At 34.3% G+C, this 26341-nt stretch overlaps 1 protein-coding gene across 2 annotated transcripts in view; it reads left to right on the forward strand.

Annotated features, from left to right (window-relative positions):
- LOC150106189 (RRP12-like protein) overlaps positions 1–26341 on the forward strand; it is a 582235-nt gene that overhangs the window by 285519 nt on the left and 270375 nt on the right. For both annotated transcript variants that reach the window (XM_090392222.1, XM_090392221.1), the window contains exons 15-16: positions 7370–7491; positions 25935–25999. In XM_090392222.1, the coding sequence (XP_090248348.1) occupies positions 7370–7491; positions 25935–25999 (187 nt within the window). The remainder of the gene's footprint in view (positions 1–7369; positions 7492–25934; positions 26000–26341) is intronic.

The raw sequence follows: 26341 nt of genomic DNA on the forward strand, positions 1-26341 counted from the left end.
TTTAAGGCACTTTGTACCGTATCAATCCACCTATATCTTGGTTTTCATCTGGGTCGTTTTGCTGCCAACCTGGCAGAGAACACTTGTTTTGCTAATCTTTCCTTGCCCATACAAGAGATTAGCTCTGCTAACGCATACCTCGATGCTGAATGTCAAGTTCTTTCCTAATATTCTCGTTTTTAATATGATATTGCCATTGATGCCATCTGTTCATGCCTATAATCTTTCTCAGGACTCATATTTGTGGTCGCTAGTCTTTGGTCAAGTGTTTTACTTCTGACCAAGCTCTCAGATCCAAAAGTTAAAACTGGTTTGAACACTGTCTTGTATACAGCTAATTTAGTGTTCCCACTAATTTCTCTCTTATTCCATATGAATTTATTCGATTGACTTCCTACCATACCAGCTTTGTTGATTCTGTTGTCCATTTCCATATTTAATTTACCATCGTCACTAAAAATGGAGCCTAAGTAGCTGAAATGTTTTACTTGTTCCTCAGGTTCTCCATTCACAACACAGTTGACATTTTCAACTGTGAAAAGACAAAGACAATTTTCATTGTCTTTGTCTTTTTAATGCTGACCTTCATACCATATCTATTACAACAGTTATTCAATTTAGTCAGGGAATCTTGCAAACTTGTAGAGATTTATTTAGAAGTATAACATCGTCCGCATAAAGCAAAGAGCTAACATTAACATCTCGAATTCTGATATCATGTATAATACCACTTTCCTTCATAATGTGATCCATATAGATAATGAATAACAGAGGGGATAATGTACATCCTTGTCTCACACCAGATTTAACATCAAACCATCTTCCTGTACTACCTTCAATTCTAACTGCTGACTTACAACTCAAATAAAGACTAAGTATTGCTTGATATAATGCCCCATTGACACCATATAATTATCTGTAGCGTATTAAATAGCTTCTCTCTTGGCACCTTGTCATATGCCTTTTCCAAATCGACAAAACTTAAATACAGATCTTTGTTATATTCCCATGATTTCTCCACTATTTGTTGTAAAGTGAAAATCTGATCCTGACAGCCTCTATTTGACCTGAATCCAGCTTGTTCTTCACCAAGCTTTTCTTCCACAATTCTTCTCAACCGTTTCTCAAGTATACTTTCATATATCTTACCAGGAACACTCAATAGGGATATACCTCTGTAATTCTCACATTGTTTTATTTCCCTTTTTATATATAGGTACTATGAGAGCTGTACTCCAATCATTGGGAATTAGTCCATCTGTCCAAGCATTCTGAATTATGCAGTGTAATGCTGCATAGTTCAGAAATATGCCACTGTTAGACTTTTATACCACCATAATTCGGCATTTCTGGTCGAATATCATCTACTCCTGCTGCCTTTCCACATTTCAAGCCTTTGATGGCTTTTTCTACTTCAAGTATGGATATGTATTCCTGACTGCATGCCTGGTCAGTGTTTTTTATCACTGTGCTGTCATCACTGCTTGTTTCATTTAGCAAATTTTCAAAGTAATTACTCCATACTTCAAGGATGTCTTTTTCTCCCGTTTTCATTTCACCTTTATCATCTCTAACTCCTTTTACAGCACTCTTTCCTCCATTCCTAAGCTTCTTCAACAACCTCCAGAATATTTTGCCACCTTCTTGATATTTATTTGCTATGTTCTTGCCAAAGTCCTCCCATGACTTTTGTTTAGCTAGTTTTACACACTGTTTAGCTTTCTTACATTTGTCTCTGTATTCTCTAAGAGCACAAGCTGACTTATTTGCCAGGAACTTTTGATATGCTTTCTTCTTTTCCGTCACTGCCGCTTTAACTTCCTGTGTCCATCATGGAGTTCTAATTTTTCTATCCTTGGAGACAACTTCACCACATGCCTCTCTAGCTGAATCAATCAGGGTTTCTTCAGAGTTTGCCAATGAATCTCCAAGGTTTGGTTCTTGTTCTCAAACTCTTTCATTTTTTCTTCAATAATCTTTTTGTATTTTATTCTACAGTTCACATCTGAAAACTGCTCAACTTTTATTCGCTTTAAAACTTTCTTACACATTATTCTTTTCAATATGAAATTCAATTTTTTCCTGCTCAAGACTAAATAGTATTGCTTCCAATTTCAAATCCTCTGTACACTATGGTGTCCCGCACCAGGGAGAAAACATCACTATCAACAATAACATAGTCAATGACACTTTTCTTATTCCTTGCCTCTTCTCTCCATGTGAATTTGTGCACATTTTTATGTTGGAACATGGTGTTAGTAATAACCAGTCCATGTCCTGAGCAGAACTCCAACAAATATTTGCCATTATTATTAGCTTTGCTCTTTTCTCCAAATTTTCCCAAAACATTTTTGTATGTCTGACAATCATTTCCTACTCTGCTTTTTAGATCCCCAACAAGGACTTTTCCTTCTTGGGGATCTAAATAGTGTTAGTAGCTTTCTCTAGAGCCTCAAAAAATTCCTCCACTTCTACCTTAGTAGAGCCTTCTGTGGGACCATAGGCACAAATAATTCTCATTGTCCAGTTCCCCATTCTGATATTTACCCAAATCACTCTACTTGACACTGCCTGCCATTCAAGAAGATGAGCCTCATATTTTGTGTTGAATAATATGACTACCCCGTAGTATTCAACACAAAATAAATGACTTGAACCTCAAACTACAGGACATGAAAACATCTTCAAATAAACTTGCAGATATTTTCGTGGATAAATATGGATGATTTTGGAATGCAGTTGATTGATTTTCAAAATAGCTCAATTTAGAAGCAGAAATTTGTTGACCTCAGAGTTCACTCGGAAAATTATTATTATTACGGGTGACTCCAGGGACTAAGGACTCATTGAGGGAGGCCTTAAACATCATGTCCACACAACTATATGACATTCTCACAGTATCTTTCATACCTTGCCTTGAACTCGCTCACCGTCATAGCACCCACAACAAACTCTGGCAGCTTATTCCACTCGTTTACCACTCTAAAAGTAAAGAACCCAGCTCTAACACCCCTGTTAACCACACTGTTGCCCAGCTTCCATAGATGTCCCCTAGTTCTCCCACCAGTCCTGATCTCAAAAATATCCTCCGAATTAATCCTATAGAATCCCTTTAGCAATGTGAATGTCTCAATCATATCTCCCCTTTTCCACCTGTCAACTAGTTTCTCCAACCCACAAATCTTTAACCTGTTCTCATATGGTTCATCCCATAGACCTGCTATCATCTTAGTCACTTGCCTCTGGATCCTCTCCACTTCTTCCTCCTCAAGAAGGAACCGAGGTGACTAAATCTGGGCACAGTAGTCGAGATGAGGTCTTATCAAGGCTCAGTACAGAGGTACAATAACTTGCTTGTCTCTGCTCGTCAAGGTATTTTTCAACAACCAAGTGAGTTGATGAGCTGATTTAGCTACTTTTGCAATGTGCCCCCTAAACTTCATCTCCCTATCCACCAACACTCCCACATCCCAGGCCCCATCAATCTCCTGGAGTACAGTTCCACCAATGGGGTATAACTGCTGCTAATCTTTTCACCCCAAAATACATAACCTTACATTTTGTCACATTAAATTGACATCCATTCTCCTTAGCCCAGAACTCCAATCTATCCACGTCATCTTGCAAGATTTTGACATCTTCTGCATTCACTATCGCCTTACCCAACTTTGCATCATCAGCGAACAAATGAACTGTTCCACTTAGATCCTTCCCTATATCGTTAATGAACAGATTAAACAGCAGTGGTCTAAGAACAGAACTCTGTGGCACACCACTAGTCACAGGCCGTCTTTTGGACTCTACTCCTGAATAAACTACTCTTTGATATCTCTCCATCAACCACCCACCTATCCATCTCACCAACCCTATATCCATTCCCATATGTTGTAGATTACGGATTAGAATTCCATGTGGTATCCTGTCAAATGCCTTTGCCGGGTCCAGCAGTATCACTGTAAACTCATTGCCCTTATCCAGTTCAGCCATCACCTTGTTATAAAACTTGAGCAAGTTACTGAAGCATGATCTACCCTTCACAAAGCCATGCTGTCCCCTGTACAGTATCTCATTTTCATCAATTCATTTCTGTATTTTTCCCTTGACTACTTTCTCCAAGACCTTGACAACGACTCCTGATATGCTGATCGGTCGGTGATTTGCAACCATAGTCATGGATCCTCCTTTATGCAGTGAAACTATTTTCCCCTCTTTACACACCCTCAGGACTAAACCAGACCCGAGAATCAGATTAAACAATATGGTCAAGGGCACTGATAATTCCTTAGCTGCTTCACACAAGACCCGTGCAGGTATACCATCCAATCCCACAGATGTATTCACGTTAAGGTTCTGTAATAGACTATTCACCTCCACTTCATTCATCACAATTCCCGTATAAACTAATGGTTCTTTCATTTTTTCAATGTCGCCACCTGGATGATATACTCTTGCAAAGTGCTTGCTCAGTAATTCCACTATATTGACTGATTGGGTGACCTCCTTATCATCGGCATTCCTTAAAATCATTCTGCCATGTACAGTTTTTTTTTGTTTGTTTGTTTGTTTGCTTGTTTGTTTGCAGCATATTGAAAGAACTGCTTGGGATTCTCTTTAGCTTGCATAGCTAGTTTCCTTTCATAATCCGCTTTTGCTTTTTTTACCACACTCGTTACCCTTCTCGCCTGTGGTTTAAACCATTCGTGTGCCTACAGGTCACCTTTCTGTTTAAATTTCCTCCACAGTTGTTTCTTCTTTTTTTGCAGCTCAAGCTTAATGGTGTTATTCATCCATTTAACCCCTACTTGTTTTACTATTCGCACCCTAGGTATACAATCAGCCATAACCTCCTGTAAATGTTCCTTGACCACTTCCCATGCTCTATCGACATCCAGCCCTTGCACTGTTACATGCCATGGTACTGAACCAAGCAATCTCTGAAGCTTGTCATACTTCGGAGATTCCACACCTTTAGCCACCTCATAGGTCAAGACCTTATGATGGTCATATTCATTACAGTCAAATTCTCAGATGCTGTTACCAGGTCAAGCACTCTCAACTCCCTAGTATTTTCAATTACATGCTGAATGAGATAGATATCCCTTAATAATTGAATAAAATCCATTTCCTTTCTCACATGTGTCCTCTCCTCCTTCCAATCAATGCTACCATAGTTGAAACCCCCCATAATAATGGGGGATTTCAATATTGAAAAGGAGCGATTAGAGACAGGAGAAACAGAGAGAAGTGCCGAAAAAGAGGTATTAAGAACAACTTGGAATCTATTCTCGAAACCTTTTTATGTTTAAAAACTCATGCAACACCATTATTATCCATTTTTACATCTACGTATTCTTGTGAATCATTGTTCTCAGTGATGAACTTTGTTAAGTCAGGAGTAGCCTTACAGATGAAACTAGTAGCACATGCATATCTCTGTAGGTTACAAAATATAAACCTGATATAAATTATCTGTCATTAGTGATGCATCAGTAGAAGTCTCATTTATGCTAAATAAATAAAATGTCCACTATTTTTCTTTCTCTAATTTTGATTAGATGTTTTCTGCTAAAAATGGTAAAGATTAATTTCTGTATCATATATTATGTAGGTAAAATAACAGTTTATTTTGTTTGTAATTTTTAATTTTTATGTATTACTCGCAAGGGATTAAGAAGTAATAAAATTATATCGTTTATTTTCTTTTATTGTGCTTTAGTCAAGTAAAACGATTATGAGATTGTTGAAAGTTTATTTTTCACTTGGTCAGACTATAATAAATTTAGTTTAATATTTATCCAAGTATGTGCAAACAAAGTTTGCGCCCGAAAGTGTCTTCAGGACTGGGGTAAAGTGGTACAACACCAGGCAACTCCTGCAAAGGTGGAGCAAGCTACCAACTCTCCTATCTCAGTATCCCCCATAATGCAAAACACATCTCCTTGCGGATATGTATAATGTTATGCATTAAGGGACCCACCGAAGAGACCTCAATAAAGGTCGAAACTAGTCTGGGTAGTGGCCCTTCCCTTAATGCATAACATTATACATATCCGCAAGGAGATGTGTTTTGCATTATGGGAGATACTTAGATAGGAGTGTTGGTAGCTTGCTCCACCTTTGCAAGGAGTTGCCCAGTGTTGTACCACTTTATCCCAGTCCTGAAGACACTTTCAGGTGCAAACTTTGCTTGCACACACTTGGATAAAGAATTAAACTAAATTTATTATGAGATTGTGAGATTGTTCTCTGTAATATATTGGAAAAACTTGAAAAAACTTGTCTGATTGGTCTTTATAAAAAAAAAAAAAATTCAGAATTATTGTTTACTGTTGCTGATGTTAAAAATTGTGTCTTTAAATCGTGCAACTTTATATGGCAGCCAGAATTACACCTAAATGCAAATAAAAGATATTCATGCTATCAACAGGATAGAAGGACTTTTAACTAAAAATTCCATCACTAATTTTTACATTCATTCAATCTTACATGACCTACAATAATCACTCTTACAATATTCTTTTATTTGCCCATTCTAGTGTGATTTTTGATTATTTGAGGTCTTCCCAATACTTAAAAGACACCAAATAATAATATGTTCCTCAGAATTTCGGTTGGCACGTGAGAAAATTTTGCCTGAAAGATTTGGCGATTTTGGCACACACCCTTAAAAAAGTTGTCCACCCCTGTTCTACAGTCTAGATTTAAACAAATCTATCATACTGCTGCTCGTTTGGGAGTTTATGGTGATCAGGGAGCTGTGGCTAAAACACCCGCCAGTCTGACCAGTGGTGGTGGGGGGGGGGGGTGCAGCATGGCTGATGTCATGTCCCGAGAAAGACTACTATTACCTAGCAGCCTTTTTAACCTAGAAGATTATTAGCAGGAATACCATGAGAAGAAAGAATTCTGGTGTCAATAATTGACTTGAGAGATTGAGAGCTACATATGAAACAAAATTAATGTCAAAATTTTACCATGACTGCTGAACACTGGGAGAGTTTCATTTTATTTATTTACTTTTTTTTTCATATATATAGAATTTTACATAATTCACATATATAGTATATCTTATGCACTCATGCATGCACACACACAAATAAAAATATAAAATTAACATACAGAATTTTTTCACATATATTGAATTTGACCACAAGATATACTGAAATTAAAGAATGTATTATAGTAAAATTTTTATTTCTTTATATATCACAGTTAATTGCACAGAAATTATGTTACTGCATTCTGTATTAATTTCTTCTGTCACTCTCCTTTTCTAGCTGTGCACTGTTGTTAAGATAGACCATATGGTGATGAATTGGCTGAGTAATATTTGAAATAGCTCATTAATTCTTTTATTTCTATTTTTAAGTGACAATTTGAATTTTCCTCGAAGCTGGCTTCTTCCTGTTCTTCGTGTGAACATATCTGACACTGAGCTGGGGTATTTTGTCACCTATTTCCTTCCCTTGGCTGCATCAATAAAACATAAAGGTTTTTATTAATCGTTTCTTACATAATTTTTTATATGAATTAAATTCTATATTTAGAGTTGATTTGTAGTTACTTTTCTTTTGAAGAAATAAGTATTACATTTTGATAAATCTGAAAAAGTTTCATATTTAGAGTGTGTATCTTTAAAATCATAACTCTTGAGTGCTTCTGTAGTAATTTCTTATTATTAAATAATTAAGACTGCTTAGTTTATATTCATTATCTATATGGATCAAATTATGAAGGAAAGTGGTATTAAACATGATATCAAAATTGGAGATGTTAATGTCAGCTCTTTGCTTTATGCAGATGATGTTATTCTTCTAAATAAATCCGCTACAAGTCTGCAAGATTCTCTGACTAAATTGAATGACTGTTGTAATAGATATGGTATGAAGGTCAGCAATAAAAAGACAAAGACAATGAAAATAGGCAGAATCATTGAAAATGTCAACTGTGTTGTGAATGGAGAACCTGTGGAACAAGTAAAACATTTCAGCTACTTAGGCACGATTTTTAGTGAAGATGGTAAATTAAATGTATAAATAGACAACAGAATTAGCAAAGCTGGTATGGTGGGAAGTCAGTTGAATAAATTCATATGGAATAAGAGAGAAATTAGTCGGAACACTAAATTTTTGTATACAAGACAGTGTTCAAACCAGTTTTAACTTATGGATCTGAGAGCTGGGTCAGAAGTAAAACACTTGACCAAAGACTAGAGACCGCAGATATGAGAGTCCTGAGAAAGATTATAGGCATGAACAGATGGCATCAATGGCAATATCATAGTAAAAACGAGGATATTAGGAAAGAACTTGACATTGTCAGCATCCAGGAATGCGTTAGCAGAGCTAATCTCAGGTGGTATGGTCACTTAAACAGAATGGGTGAAGAAAGATTAGCAAAACAAGTGTTCTCTGCCAGGTTGGCAGCAAAACAACCCAGAGGAAGACCAAGATATAGGTGGATTGATACGGTACAAAGTGCCTTGCCTTAGACGATAGAAATATAAGATCTGATAATGTTGGAGTTTTGACGAGTAACAGACTGATTTGGAGGAAAATTGTAGATAGGAAGTTAGTAATAACGTAATTTTTTTCATGTAGTACTGTCATATCCTGTACACCCCTTGAGGGTACATGGCAGGAATTTGATGATGATGATAGTTTATATTATTAAATTATATAATTCAGTCCACTTTTAATTGAGAAGTGTCATCAGATTTGTACTCTTTTGAGTTGATAATTTAATAGATATATCGGTTATCGAAACAGGCATATATGGCATGGTTGCCCCTCCATCTACATTCAACAGGCTATAGGCGTGAATTATGTGATGGTTTTGATGTTATTATAAGTCTTCACGTGATTTTTATTACCAATGAGGTTCCTACCATTCTTATTAGAGCCTATAGTGGCTTGGTGAAAAGAGAAGTGCCATCTTCTGAGCAGGACTTCTGTATTATTTAACCTTTATTTCACCAGTGCAATTAATGTAGTAGAGGTTTACAGTCTATTGTGAGTGGAATGTGAATCCCACATAAAATTTATTTAAAAACTATTTAAATTATTTTTAATTTAACACAGATGTTGATAATACACAACCCAAGAATCATGCGCTCCGCACCACTATCGATACACTGTCACACATACTGCTGCATTAATAACAAAAATACCTGCAAATGTCTCGAAATCAAACCTGTTACACATGCAAAATACCTTGGTGTCTATATAGATTGCCACCTTAAATGGACAAAACATATGGAATACCTACATACCAAACTCCGGATCATCGCAGCAAAACTCTTCCAATAAAAGACATTATTCCATCTAACATAAAAAAAACTCCTATATCACGGTATCTGCGAATCCCTACTCAGATACGGTATAACAGTCTATGCAAACACATCAAACAAAATTAGAAACATTATACAGGAAAATTTTGTCAAAAGTGATTTGGACACCTTACACGCAACAACCAATATCTGACCAGCACATGGCTATACATAGAATCCTGAGCATTAAAAACCTGAAACACTACATGACATTAACACGGAATTACTTCAACATCACCTATCGAAACAACAGAGACACATATCGTATAACACGACCTACAACAACTCTCTACATCCCTGCACCCTTCAACATACCATCCTTCTGTGAGATCACTTCAGATACCAACACAACTCAACAACCTACCACGAAATTTAAAACACATAGATAACCTACAGAACATTAAGAAACAAACTATGGAAAATATACCAACAAAGTTAATACACCATTAGCACTAATATACACATCACAAATCACCAGCATCCAATGCCTACAGCCCATGCATAAACAGTAACAACAACATAAATAGTGAAAGCTAAATCCCATTCTCTTCATAAGAGCTAACCCAAGCTTCAAAGTAGGTGGAATTAACTTGCCTCACCCATCTACACATAATCCTTATAATCAAATGCAGAAAGGTAACAAAACAGTCAGTAAATTACATAACAATAAAGAAGATACTGATTATTATGTGATAATATCATTAATATAATATTACTATGTAACATCAAAAAATAATGTAATAAATTATTCTTATTATTAAAAAAATATATAAATAATGAGTTTACATTGTATATTTGTGAGAAATAGGAAATATAATATTTTAATTGCATATGTGTAATACTGTTGTGTAATCACTCTTTCTCAAACGTTGAAAAACAAAAAAAAATAATAAACTACATGTAATATTATATAACTTGTGTAACTCTGAACTATATAATTGTAAATTATTACTGTGATCATTATTTTAAAAGATAGCAAAAAAACTATGCTATCATCATTATTATTGAAATTTCATTATATGTAGCACTTAGTGTTGAACCTTGTAAAATAATATACTGAATTTGAAATATTTGGGAGATCAATAAAAAAAAAAAAATTATTCACATAATTGATATGCACTGAAAACAAGATTTAAACAATTTGACTGGTTATACAGAACAATTCAGATTCTACCCAAGAAACTAAGAATAATTTGTCAGGTAGCATCGTAAAATACGGACAGTTCCAAATAATGCTGTTTTTTGTATGTCATATGATGTTTAATTGCTGTAAATAGTTGGATAGCTTCTTTGAAATGGCACAAAGTGCACTGGTAACTATTGGGATAACTTTAATGTGCTTAAGCCACAGCCTTCCAACTTCGATTGCCATATCTCGATATTTAGTAAATTTTTTCCAGTTCTTTGTTGTTAATGTTGTTATCGCTGAGTACTGTGATATCGATAATCCAAACCTGTCGATGTTCGATAATTGTGATGTCAGGTCTATTGTGTTCCAAATGCTGATCAGTTTATATTCGAAAGTCCCAGAGAATTTTTGCCTGTTTCGTTTTCCAGTACTGTCTCCATTTTATGCTGTCAGAAGTAGGAAAACCATATTTTTTGCATACATGCCAATGAATTATAAAAAAAAAATTAAAAAAATTACATTAAAAATAATTTAAAAATGATTTTTAATGTAATTATTAGGATTAGGTACCAAGAGGTGGCAGAACTTGTTTGCCAGTCTCTTCATCGATGGCCGCCTATAATTAGTGATAGTCATGGGCCAGCTATCTCTGATTGACTACCTTGGAGAATGAACTGCTCACTCTGTCCAAAAGCTAGATAGGTTTAAAAGGTCTCGCCTTCTTCCTATAAGGAAATAAAAGGCAGTAGCTTATTATATTTTATTATTTATATTATTTTAATTTTAACTTATTTTCAGCTCAACAGTTTCTAACAAATATGCGACTGTATATATAAGAGGGATTCTAACATAATGTACACGCTGTTCCTTTTGTTCAAATTCCTATTTCATTGATCACACCGATGCCTTCTGATACTAAGAAAAAATATTTGTACAATACATAATTTTATAGTGTATATGTACGATTTATGAAAGATGAAAGTGACCAATAGTGTCACTTCCATCTTTCAGGTCACAATTAACTTGTATGTTAATGATATTCGAATGGGCTTAACTGGAGATATATATATTGCTTGGAAAGAAGTGAACAGACACCACAGTATCAGGAACAAATATGGTTTATGGTTTCCATTCAACCATAGAACCCACATTATTTCAGTCAGCAACATATCCTGTTAGGGTTAGGTACCAAGAGATGGCAGCACTGGTTTGCCAGTCACTTCATCGATGGCTGCCTATAATTAGTGATAAATATGGACCAGCTATCTCTTGCTACTGGTGGAGATTGAACTGCCCATTCCAAAAGCTAGATAGGGTTTAAAAGCCTCACTCCCTATAAGAGAATAAAAGGCGTTAGCTTATTATTATAGTGATCAATGGAAATTTTGGACCTTTCTTCCTGTAGGTATGTAATGAGGTCTGGGACTGTTGTGGAGCAGACGTCCCTTGACCTCACCCAACTCTTGGTTCATCTTACAGATATTCATACAGTTAAGATCAGGGCTCTGTGGAGGCCAGTCAAGTGTGGTGACGTTTACGTCCACAAACCACACAGTTACAGCAGCAGCGTTATGACATAGTTCATTGCCTTGCTGAAAGAGACAATGCTCAGTTCTGTAGAAATGCTAAAATTTGGAAGCATTGCATTGTCCAGAATGTCGCGCGGCCAAACTAGGAAAAAGAGGATCATACCGCCACCTCAAAATTTCATAGTTGGGGTTACACACACTTTGGTAAGAGATGTTCACTGGACATCTGCCACACCCACGCTTGTTAATTTGCTCTGTAGAGGGTGTAGTGTGATCCAGCTTTCCAAGCTTCTACATCCCAATGTACAGGCTCTTTGCACCACTGAAGATACTTCGTGTTGGTTCGGATAATGTGGGGCTTGCATATTGCAGTGCTACTATGGACATCCATGTTGAGTCCTGGTTTTGAATGTTTTCGTGCAGATTCGCATTGCAGTCGATGCCCATAACTCCATATTCAATGTGTCAGCTGATAAATGGCAGTTTTTACAGCACCACACTCATAGGGTCATGTTTGGTGAACATGATGAGTCGTCCACTGGGGATAGTACTTGCAATTGACTCCCTGAGCTTTCATATCAGTATGATATCACTGTTGACTGGGGATGGCCCAATTTATTAACAATTTTCCTGCAACATGGCATCCTATCACAATGCCTCTTTCAAACTCCGTAAGTTCCCTTCTCGTGGCCATTTCACCTGGATACAATTGTAATGACTTGGGAGCATAATATCCTCTAATTTATACCAACTACAAACACGTGACTCGCTACATAACAATGAACTTCGTCCATGGGGATGTCCGTTGACTTCTTTCCAAGTGTACATGTTTGCAGGTGATGCAAAACTGGAGATAACAGTGAGAAAGAATCAAGCAGATGATATGTTATTGGAGTTGAATAAATTGTATAAGTGGAACTGTGAATTCAGTGTAGCAAAGCATAAGTACTGAAACCTGGTAGATAACAATAAAATGAAAAAGGCACTGGTGTCCAAAACCTAAGGGTGAACGCTATTTCTGAAGATTAATACTGCAGATTCAGACGAATCAGCTTGTAGCAATTTGTATGACTGGCGATTTTGAGCAGAAAGTTAATAAACATCAAGATTTGCGAATTGCACACAAAGGGGTCAGGTGGTAGCAACTCAATAGGATAAAAGGCTGTGCTAAGCGAATTGTACAATGCTGTTTTCGTGAATGATAAAGTTGCAAAGTTGGATATTCTGTAATGTTTCAAACATATTTGGATGATTTTACTCAAGGAAGAATTAATTGAAAGCTTGAAGGCTGCAGAATTACTGATATTACCAGTGTAGAATCTCACATAGTGTTGTATCCAGGCATGGATACAACTCCATGTTGTATCTGTGCCTGGATCATAGAGCAAGTTTTCAGTATGAGTTAATCTTTTTTTTACCAATGAAATGTTACTTTATTTATATAATGAATTCGATTAATATTTACCAAATCAAGGGGATAATAAATCCTTCATTATTTGGCTCTTTATTTACCAAATCAATTTAAAGATTGCATATAAAAGATATTAATGTATTGGATGTGTATATTATAATCTACTTAATATAAATTTGACTGTGAGTTAAAGTAAAATCTAAATTTTACAATGATAGTTGTAATTCCTTGAAAATATTTTTTAAAATATTAATCAAAATTGTACAGCTGTCACTCTTCATGAGATATCATGGTTTGAAATCCATATAAGAATTTTTTTTTTTTTTAATAAGAAACTGTAAACTTGTCTGTTGTACTATATAATGGATATATATATATATATATCCATTATATAGTACAACAGACAAGTTTACAGTTTCTTATTAAAAAAAAAAAAAAATTCTTATATGGATTATATTATATGGATATATAATATAATATATATATATATATATATATATATAGATATTATATATATATTATATATATATAGATATATATATATAGATATTATATATATATTATATAGATAAAGATATATAGATATTATATATATATATATATATATATATATATATATATATATATATATATATATATATGTCCCCTGTGGAAGGAGATTCTGCCCAGTGCTAGATAGTGATTCCTTAAGTGCTTATAAGTGAAAAAAGATTTTATCAACATCTGTCCTATTTCTGTTATAAAAATAATGCGATTATGGTGGGGGGAGCAGAATATTCTGTTATCTTTTATCTTAAAATTTACTACTAAGTTCAAAAATCCATTACAGTCATACCCCGACTTACGCGAATCTGGAGTTACGCGGCTCCTTATATGTACGTGTTCCCGTCCCGCTTCACGCCTCACCACTAGTCGTATCTTTCAAGGGTGCCAGCTGCATTCGCCAGTGTCGCACATGCTGTGAACAAGCACTGATGTGTTTCATGCAGTCTCCATTCATACACGATTTTTATAGTCTACAAACCTTGCGATTGTTTAATGTTATGTTCTTGATAAAAAATTTTATCACATAAAAAATAATAATGTCATCCAAAAGAAGCAAGTCCGATTCTTCTACAGCTAGCAAGAAAAGAAAATCATTGACTTTGGAAACAAAACTCAACATTATTAAGGATTTTGAAGGCGGAATGAAAATTTGTGAGCTAGCAAAGAAATTCGATCTACAGGAATCCACAGTAAGAACAATCATAAAAGAAAAGCTTACAGATTTTGAAGGACATAGATTCTAACAAGGAACGAATTGTAGCCACAAGGCAAGGAATAAAAAAATCATTAGCTTGCTATGAAGAAATTTTGCATGGCAAGAAAAAGACATTATGCCGTCAGATTTTATGAAACCATTGACAACAAAACAACTTTCTTTTTTTTTTATGTACAAAAAACTACAATTATGATTATATTTCTTAAAAAATATAGATGTTTTTGTAAACCTTTGGTCCCAATTAACTAATATTTTGTATGTTTGTATATATAAATTACATGCAAAATTATACCCCGAGTTACGCGAATTCGACTCGCATGCTTTTTGTTGATCCCACCTACCGCTTAACTTTGGGGTATGACTGTATTTTAACAAATAAACACTAATTAAACTCTTAGAAATCAGATGTGAGAAAAGGGTGTACATTATCTCCATTAATATTTACCATAATGTGATTCACATCATCTATATGAATCACATTATGAAGAAAGGTGGTATTAAAAGTGACATCAAAATTAGAGATGTTAATCTGACGTCTTTATACAGACTATGTTATACTTCTAAGTAAATCCAGTGCAAGTCTCTCCAACTGAATTGAATACCTTCTGTGATAAATTTGTTATGGAAATCATAACAAATTTATCACAGAAGGTTATACTTCTAAGTAAATCCAGTGCAAGTCTCTCCAACTGAATTGAATACCTTCTGTGATAAATTTGTTATGGAAATCAGCAATAAAATTATAAAGACAGTGAAAATATACAAAAAAGTTGAAAACATCAGCTACATTCTCAATGAAGAACCTGTAGAACAAGCTATTTAGTTACAATTTTTAGTAAGGATAGCAGATTAAATATGGAAATAGTAGAATTAGCATAACTGGTATGGTAGAAATTAAACAGAATAATTGTATATGGAATAAGAAAAAAATAGTTAAAATGTTAAACTACTTGTACACAAGACAGTGCTCAAACCAGTTTTAGCTTATGGATTTGAGAGGTGGGTTAGAAATAACACTTGATCAAAGACTTAGAGACCACTGATTTGAGAGTTCTCAAAAAGATTAGAGGAATGAACACATGGCATCAATGACATTATCATATTAAACAATAAGGATATAAGGAAAGAACTTGACATTGTTAGCATTCAGGTGTGTGTGTGTGGGGGGGGGGGGGAGATTATGTATATTTACTCACTTCTCTCATATACTTTAAGTGGTTGAAACTCTTAAATTCAAAATAAAAAGAAAACACCAAAACTGAACTCCAAATCTAGTTTGCACACAGGTTTTATATCTCAGGATATCTCATATTTAACTTAGCCTCATTTAACCAATTAAGAGATTGAGTCTTGAAACATTTTTATAACCAAAATAAAAAAATCTTTAATTTATAAATAACACAAATACATCCATCAAATTTACTACTTAACTACTATGCAAGCACCAGTGTATTTTCTTTCAATCACAACAAGAAAACGCTAACTACACAACTTTTTTACAATCGAATAAACCACCAGATATTGTCCTATATGAACAAAACTTCTGGAACCTTAGCCTCTTGCAGAACTTTTTTTCCCTTCTTGTTTGCACTAGAGAAAGCCTAACACAAAACTACTCTCTATATGATAGCAACATAAATCAAGCAAATTCTTCTTGCATCTGAAAAAAAAAAATATATATATATATGAAAATGTATCTTGGCTTTATCCAAGACACTTCTATAACTTCACTTTCTATATGAAAGTAACAGGAAATTTGACTGAATAAATACTAAAATCTAATTGCTTTAGAATTATTTAACTTTCTATGTGAAAGTCTCAACATTCTTCTTGAAATCTTATCAACAGTGTTAACACTTCAGAACAACTCTGCTTTCTATATGATAGCTTCTGAAGAAATAAATAAATCCATATCCACAGTTAGAAATCACTCCTAAATAAAACAAACTTTACTGGGCTCATTTCTTTATGAACTGGCAAGCAATAAAGTTCCTTTTTCAGCCTTAACTGAAATTAATCCTGTATGGATTAATAACTATAAAAAGTCCACTTATCTCTTTATACAAGGATATCCTCTATGTCTTCATTTCTAACTTCTGTTTAGTTTGTATTAAAGATTTGTAGAAACTCTGTACTTTTCCTGCTGATTTCCTTTTCTGTTCCGTGGACAGTTAAACTCCTAGCAATGTTTAATATTGATCTTATCGCTTCCATGCATGCTTTGAAATGCAACTGAGTAACTTCTGTTCATCCATTGTGTGCTACCATTACTGCTTTCAAGCCCAACACTCGAAATTAATTACAATTACAGTTAATTACAATGTCGCTATGAAAATGCCAGAAATTATAAGTTATTCACTTCATAATATTCTCACAATGAGGTAAGCTCATTTAATTATTCACACAACGAGAATTACAGTGGTAACTTTCACTTCGCTCGTAATTGACAATCATTTTGTAAACATTTTGTAAAAAAATGAAAAAGGAAAAGTTGGTCCTTGTTGTGGATCTAAATAGCAGAGTAGGAAATGATTGTGAGACATACAAAAATATTTTGAGAAAATTTGGAGAAAAGAGCAAAGCTAATAATAATGGCAAATATTTGTTGGATTTCTGCTTAGGACATGGACCGGTTATTACTAACACCATGTTCCAACATAAAAATGTGCACAAATTCACATGGAGAGAGAGAGAAGAAGCAAGGAATAAGAAAAGTCTCATTGACTATGTTATTGTTGATAGTGATGTTTTCTCCCTGGTGCAGGACACCAGAGTGTACAGAGGATTTGAAATTGGAAGTGATCACTATTTAGTCTTGAGCAGGATAAAATTGAATTTCATATTGAAAAGAATAATATGTAAGAAAGTTTTATAGCAAATAAAAGTTGAGCAGTTCTCAGATGTGAACTGTAGACTATTGAAGGAAAAATGACAGAGTTTGAGAACATGAATCAAACCTTAGAGATTCAGTGCAAGCCTTGAAGAAAGCCCTGATTGATTCAGCTAGAGAGGCATCTGGTGAAGTTGTTTGCAAAGATAGAAAAATCAGAATTCCATGGTGGACACAGGAAGTTAAAGAGGCAGTGAAGGAAAAGAAGAAAGCATATCAAAAGTTCCTGTCAAATAAGTCAGCTTGTGCTCTTAGAATACAGAGACAAATGCAAGAATGCTAAACACCGTGTAAAACTAGCTAAACAAAAGTCATGGGAGGACTTTGGCAAGAATATAGAAAATAAATATCAAGAAGGTTGCAAAATATTCTGGAGGTTGTTGAAGAAACTTAGGAATCGAGGAAAGAGTGCTGTAAAAGGAGTTAGAGATGATAAAGGTGACATGAAAACGGGAGGAAAAAGATATCCTTGAAGTATGGAGTAATTACTTTGAAAAACTGCTAAATGAAACAAGCAGTGATGACAGCACAGTGGTAAAAAACACTGACCAGGCATGCAGTCAGGAATACATATCCATACTTGAAGTAGAAAAAGCCATCAAAGGCTTGAAATGTGGAAAGGCAGCAGGAGTAGATGATATTCGACCAGAAATGCTGAAGTATGGTGGTATAAGAGTCTTCCAGGCTTTCTGAACTATGCAGTGCAGCAACTGTAAGACTCTTATACCACAATACTTCAGCATTTCTGATCGAATATCATCTACTCCTGCTGCCTTTCCACATTTCAAGCCTTTGATGGCTTTTTCTACTTCAAGTATGGATGTGTATTCCTCTACTCCAATCATCGGGAATTCGTCCCGATGATTGGAGTAGAGCTCTCATAGTACCCATATATAAAAATGGAAATAAAATTGAATGTGAGAATTACAGAGATATTTCCCTATTGAGTGTTCCTGGCAAGATCTATGCAAGTATACTTGAGAAATGGTTGAGAATTGTGGAAGAAAAGCTTGGTGAAGAACAAGCTGGATTCAGGCCAAATAGAGGCTGTCAGGATCAGATCGTCACTTTATGATAAATAGTAGAGAAAGCATGGGAATGTAACAAATCTGTATTTAAGTTTTGTCGATTTGGAAAAGGCATATGACAAGGTGCCAAGAGAGAAGCTATTCGACACGCTACAGTTATATGGTGTCAATGGGGCATTATATCAAGCAATACTTAGTGTTTATTTGAGTTGTAAGTCAGCAGTTAGAATTGAAGGAAGTACAGGAAGATGGTTTAATGTTAAATCTGGTGTGAGACAAGGATGTACGTTATCCCCTCTATTATTCATTATCTATATGGATCACATTATGAAGAAAAGTGGTATTAAACTTGATATCAAAATTGGAGATGTTGATATCAGCTCTTTGCTTTATGCGGATGATGTTATACTTCTAAATAAATCCACTACAAGTCTGCAAGATTCTCTGACTAAATTGAATAACTATTGTAATATATATGGTATGAAGGTCAGCAATAAAAAGACAAAGACGATGAAAATAGGCAGAATCATTGAAAATGTCAACTGTGTTGTGAATGGAGAACCTGTGGAACAAGTGAAGCATTTCAGCTACTTAGGCATGAGTTTTAGAAGATGGTAAAATAAATATAGAAATAGACAACAGAATCAGCAAAGCTGGTATGGTGGGAAGTCAATTGAATAAATTCATATGGAATAAGAGAGAAATTAGTCGGAACACTAAATTAGCTGTATATAAGATAGTGTTCAAACCAGTTTTAACTTATGGATCTGAGAGCCGGGTCAGAAGTAAAATATTTGACCTAAGATTTGAGACCGCAAATACGAGAGTCCTGAGAAAGATTATAGGTGTGAACAGATGGCATCAATGGCAATATCATATTAAAAACGAGGATATTAGGAAAGAAGTTGACATTGTCAACATCCAGGAATGCATTAGCAGAGCTAAATAAATCTCATCTAATCTCAGGTGGTATGGTCACTTAAACAGAATGGGTGAAGAAAGATTAGCAAAACAAGTGTTCTCTGCCAGATTGGCAAAACAACCCAGAGGAAGACCAAGATCTAGGTGGATTGATAAGAAAGTGCGTTAGACGATAGAAATTTAAGATCTGATAATGTTGGAGTCTTCACAAGTAACAGACTGATTTGGAGGAAAATTGTAGATACGAAGTTAGTAATGATGTAATTTTTTTCATGTAGTACTATCATATCCTGTACACCCCTTGAGGGTACATGGCAGGAATTTGATGATGATGATGATGTTTGTTTACATACATATAGCATCAACCTTAAAAACTATTGACAGCTCATGCAAAATTACAATTAAGCTTTAATATCTAATTTGAACAAATTTATTTCGCATGTAAGACTTCAGCAGCCAAAGATAAAAAAATAATGTCATAAAACATCTTGCTCATGAGAAACAAAACAAAAATAATGTTTAACTAACAACAAAATAGTACCACATTACTAATTTCTTGTATATTGCTTCTTTTTTTTTTTTTTTTCTTTCCGAATTTGTAGAATTTGTATATCGCTGGTGTCTAGACTTTGATCAACAGTTACAAGCAAACTCTCAAATCCATAACTTAAAATTGATTCAAACACTATCTTGCATACTGCTGGTTTAGTGTTTTGCGTAATTTTTCCCAGATTTCACATACATTTCTTCATTTGGCTTTCTGGTATATAGTTAAATTGTCCATTTTTCTTGTTTAATTGTGATTAATAGTTGAAACATTTTATTTGTTCTGTAGGTTCTCTCACCGAGGATGTATTTGATGTTTTCGCTGTTTACTCCCAACTTTTGTAGTCTTTTTATTACAGCAGTTATTCAGTTCATTTGAGGAATCTTCAACACTTATGCTAGATAACTTGCTGAGAGCTGAATATTTTTGATTCCAATATTGGGTTTAGTACTACCTTCCTACATAACTTGATCATCTATAAGATGATAAATAGTGGAGATATTGTGCACTCTTGTATGTGATTTTGTATCAGATCTTCTTTCTGTATCGCCTTTGATTATAACTGCTGACTTGCAATTCGAATAAACTATATATATTGTCTCCATGGCTCCTTGAATGATACGACGAGATCGTATCATTGAGCAAATGCTCAACAATCATGACTTATCCTTTCTTAGCAATAGAGTTAATATCTTTTCCTTCTGCCTACATGCTCATATTCTGCAACAGATCGTACAGTCTGCTTTTCTGCCATTTTTCCTCTGCTCCTGTGCCTTCCACATCTCTATGCTTCTGGTAATCCCCTACTTTTTTTGGATACATTTCACCATCATGAATAGTGAAATGTAGCTAAATTAGTGAATCTGTAAACACATCATCCCCTCCATGTTTCTGGTACTGATATACATAAACTACCATATGCTCTTAGACCAACAGTTATCTTTACATATTGCAATGACTACCCTATTTAATTTCACTATCAGAGAGACTTGATTCCACATCTTTTAGCCATATGCATTTTCTACAAGTCTTTCGCTTTTTGTAATGACCTAACCTAACCAAACAAAATCTTTATATTGAACTCCCCTAACAAAGATGACTTGGCTGCAATTAGTCTATTACTATGGAAGCAATGATTTTCTTGTTATTTGCTATGTCTTCACAGGAACCATGTTCTCCTGCAAGGATATCCTTGTGGAAAATAGACTGGAATACTTTTTTGTCATCTTCCAAAATTTAATATTGAAGCAGTTAGTCAAACAGTGAAGTACATAACATTGTGTTGTCTAGGCAGCAAGAGTCACAATTCCAAAAACATCATCTCAATTTCCACTGTATCCAAAACCTTGGTGGAACCTTGAGTGCCAAGCAGCAAAAAGAAATCAGGACAAAGCATGGGGTTTATTTTGTTGATGCCTGCTTCATCAAATCTCATTGCTTTTATTTCCTACCATTGCATCTCAATTTTTCTCATTCATTACTTGTAATTAACTAATGGTCTTGGGCATGATACCCAACTCAGTTTTCTTTCTTTGCCTCAGTCTGTTTCAACAACACAGCTTCAGCTTTCTATCTATTTTTTTATTGCTATACTTCTTATTTTCAGTACACACCTTATAGCTATGAAGAAGCCTATTTTCTCCATCTAAGGTGCCAAATGGCAAAACTTTGATGTCACTGACTTTCCTTGCTTCCTTCTTTATCAATAATGAAATAATCTATTATTTATTTTTGCTCACCACCACATCTATACCTTGCGATTCTTTGGCTTTTTCTTTTTTTGAAGTAGCTGTTTCCAATTTCGAGAATTTTTGATGCAAAAATTTAATAACCTTGAGCTTTCATTTCTTTGACCAAAACCTAATGGTTTCAAAATTTCTTCTGCCTTGTATCTTCTCCATCTGGTGCATTAAAATTTCCTAAGATGATTACACTCTTGTTGTGAATAATACCATCCATTTGCACATCAAATAATGCATTTTCCTCCATATCTAAACCTTGTTTTGTTACATTTATTTGGATAAATGAGATTTGTTTCCCATTACATTCTGATACAAACCCCATTACTTACTTTCACCATTTTATGTCTGTTATTTATTTCTTTACTGGTGATAAAATAAACATAGCTGTTTTTGACTGTTCAACTGCTCCTTTCAAAAACAAAGGATGGCCTTCTCCTTATTCCTCTTTTCTTGTTTTTTTCACTCTATCTCATGCAGACTCCACACATCTAATTTTCTCCATTAAATCTTCACTAATTTTCATCTTTAATCTGTGTCAGTATGTCAAAGTTCCTATTCTCATTTTCCTTTTCAGTCCATATCATTTACCATTAGTATATCTGTCTAGCTTAAATAAATTGACTGTCAGCTTTCTGGCTCTGTTCTCACTTCATGAGACACCTGTTATCCAGAATATTCAGGATTTCTAATGAATTTTCATTCATCAGCATTCCTACTAATTCCACTACTACATCAGTTGTGCCATTTCATCTTGGATGTAAGCTTGTACTTCGTGAGGAATTTTGAAATTTATTGAAATATTTATGGGAGCATTTCATAAGAAATGCTCCCATAAATATTTTCCATTCTTGTATAAACAGGAATGGAAAATCAAATCATATTATATAAAAAGTGAAATGTTGATATTATCAATTTGTCCATAAACTGTTATACACAAAACAATCAAAAACACAATCATTGTTTCTGATATTTATAACATTGTGCTGTCTCTGGTTGTAAAACACAGAACCAGAGAGCTCTGAAAATTTGTAATTTTTTTTATGCAAGGTACTCACTTAATTGATATTCAGATAATACAGAACTCAATACATTTAGGAGCAAATATCTATTGTAGGTATGTTTTCACATTTTCAGATTCATGATAGTTTTTTCATTTCATTGCTTCTTTCATTTAATAAGCATTGACTTATTTTCTTTCTTTGTGCAATTTTTTGCATAAGGAAAGTTTTCTTTCCTTATGCAACTTCCATTATCTCAAATCCCCCTCCCCCCTTACTCTGAGCTCTTTCTTCCATTTCTAAGCTTTTTAGAATTTTGTCACCTTTGTAATATATGTGTGTCTTCTATATTCTGTGACTTTTGTTTAGCTATATTTATACAGCTCTTTCCTCCATCATTTTTTTATTTTCTTAGTTTCATATACTGTATCAGAAAGTTTGATATGATTTCTTCTTAAAAGTTTGATTATCTTATGGAATTGTCTCCAATATCCCATTAAGACAAATTTGAGAAAAGAAAAAGATAAAAGCATTTCTCATATTTGAGAGATCCCTTACCTTTAATGCTAATCTGTAAACAAGTTTGTCCAGTGTATTTGATATGTTGTTGTTAAGTAATATAATAAACGTTATTACTATCTAATAATTCTCCTCTCAACATCAGAGTCCAACAGGAATGTGGACTTGACCTGCTGGAGGACAGACGAAAATTTGCCACCATAAAATTCATAAATAATAGAAGCAACCAGACCAATCATATCTCCCTAAAAACTTATAACATTGGAATCAAAAATGTGGACTTCACAGATCATCAACTTTACAATATGAACACTATCAGGAAAGAAATAGGTCTTGATCAGCTAAATGCACACATAAACAAAGAACCTCTATTTTCCTGTCCTTTACCTTCAAATACCTCCATAAATCTAAACCTTACCAAACTCTGTACAAAAAAGGAACCAAAAGAAATGCTCAAAAAAAAAAAAAAAAAAAAAAAAAAAGGCCTAAATACTATCAACTTTCTTTCATCCTCAAAACAGGCTATTTGTTATACCAATGGATCGTCAGACACCAATATGATTAATGGAGGCGCTGGTGTTCTCCTTCTACTCCCGAAAGGTGAAAAACTTTCAATAAAAGTTGGATTTGGGAGAATTGCTTCCAATTTTACCAGCAAACTTTGTGCATTAAATAAAGCACTTGAAGCCTACTTAAAATTATCATCATCTCAACAATCTGAGGGAATTATAATTTGTAGTGACTCAAGATCAGCTATGGAGGTAATCAAAAATGGCAATATCAAGCTCACACAAGACACCCATAAACTCTTAACTCAAGTAAAGTGTTTAGGAAAAAGTTGTATTTTACAATGGATTCCTGCTCATGTAGGCATTGATTACAATGAAACAGCTGATAAATTAGCAAAAGAGGCCAGAGAACTCAACCAAGAACCTCACGTGATAACTCCTGCTGATGCTAACGCACTATCAAAAGCTAAACTAATTCCACTGAAATCAGTGATACAACATCAAATTCCTGAAATCAATGCTGACAGAAAGACCTCCACGATAGCAAAACTATGAACAGGACATTATAGAGGAATGAAGATCAATACAAATGAATTCGAGAACATATAGAAACTGCAACAACTGCCCCAATACTGAACTGACACCCACTCACATCTTTACCTGTCCAGCAATTACAGCAGCCTTACAAAAAATAGATCCTAATCCTGAATAACAGCTCTACAAACAAAATCATCAACATAGCCAAAGCAGTTCAAGGAGCACACGGAAACACCTAAGCCTCTTCAAAGGACAAGACAACAACAATAATTCTCCTCTCTTTGCATATTTATTGATAAAATGTTATTATTAAACATGGCAGTAGAAATCAGATATCAAATAATTAATCTGGGTCATTGCATAACTGTTGCTTTTCTAATGGCACAGCACATGAATTGCTTTGAGATTTTACTTTAAATGCAGTGTGACTCTCTCTCTCTTTTATCTGCCCTTTAATTAAGTGTTCCACTCATATCTCTGTTTTCAGACTTCTCTAGAGTCCAATTTTTAAAGATTTTAAATAAATATTTCCAAGTTTTTAAATATTCTGCAAACTTATTATGAAAATATATCATTAAAATTGCAGTTTACTTCAAGTTCTAAACAGCCCTGTCAGGTTTCTTCAATCCCTAATAAAAAAGGACTAATATAAAGCCTACTTAATAAGCAACCTCTTCTATCATTACCTTTTAAGTAATGCACTATTAATGTGTCTGCCACTTGAAGACATTGTCAAACATCCATCCATGCCTACAATGAAATTTGAACACATGAATTACCGGATGGAGATCTACTCATCTATTGTCCAATTCAATATTTTTGATAACTTGTTCTGAAGTTTGTAATTATTTCATGAGTACTGATGTGCCACTGTCATTTTGTTTCGTGCTATTGCACACTTACCTATCACAAGTGTCTTCCCTGAAATACATTGTCTCACTGCATTATATTTTGGCATAAGAATAATCTGAGTGTACAATGAAATTACTTTTAATGCATTGCGCTTAATGGCCTGTCACAGCCCAGTAACTTGATATCATGTAAACTTAATTCATGTCTTGATAAGGCACATATTCCCATGTGCATACTCTGCTATGTCTTATAGCAGTATGTGTTTTCTAGCTGATTTATCTGTTTTTCTGGAGTCAAACTTCTTGCCACTTCCAATATGCCTTCATTTAAACTTTTGTATAGTTGGCTCTTTATACCACAGACCAGTAGGGGCCACAAAAAACAAAATTAGTTCTTGCAGTGAATAATTTACTATAGTGAATTTCTTTTAAAATAGCATTATGTGGAACTTTGGTTATCTGCTCTTCTCTGTAGTTTTTTATAATAGTGTTTGCTATAGTGAAAGTTAGCTGTAAATATACCATGCAGTCTAGGTGGAACTAAATCCAGATCTTAACAAACAAAAGGACTTTGTTCCTGCTTAATGCAGGTGCTTTTGAGATTTTTGGTGATAAAAACCTTAAGTTATACAGAGTGAGTAATTGCTTTATATGCTAACTGCATTTAAGTACATTTTACTGCACTCTAATAATTCTTTTTATAGAGATCTTTATAACATCTTTCTGATTTTCAGTTTTACAGCTTGAACAAGAAGGAAAAATGATAGAAGCAAAAACATATAGTGTTCTCATGTCACAGGTAAGTTTTTATTTCTCTAGGAATAACAAATAAATAACTAACAGAGTTGTTAAATATATCACCAAGAATGTTTTTTAGCAGTTGTAATGACTCTGGAAGTTTTTCCTAGTTTTATTTCTTATAAAGTCATAGCTATGGTTCATTGTTGGTGGTGTCTGCCACTTGAAGACATTGTGAAACATCTATCTGTACTTACAATGAAATTTGTACACATGAATTACTGGATGGAGATCTACTCATCTATTGTCCAAATCAAGCAGACAGATTTGTTCTTCATTTTTTTTTTATCAGTCAGTTCAGTAAATTTCTCAGTCTTAGAATTCAATGTCTGTCAAGCTGACT

This window comes from Typopeltis vanoorti, chromosome 5, assembly GCF_054136105.1.
Source record: "Typopeltis vanoorti isolate ZY-2024b chromosome 5, IOZ_Tvanoo_1.0, whole genome shotgun sequence".
In the NCBI taxonomy this organism is placed as follows: domain Eukaryota; kingdom Metazoa; phylum Arthropoda; class Arachnida; order Uropygi; family Thelyphonidae; genus Typopeltis; species Typopeltis vanoorti.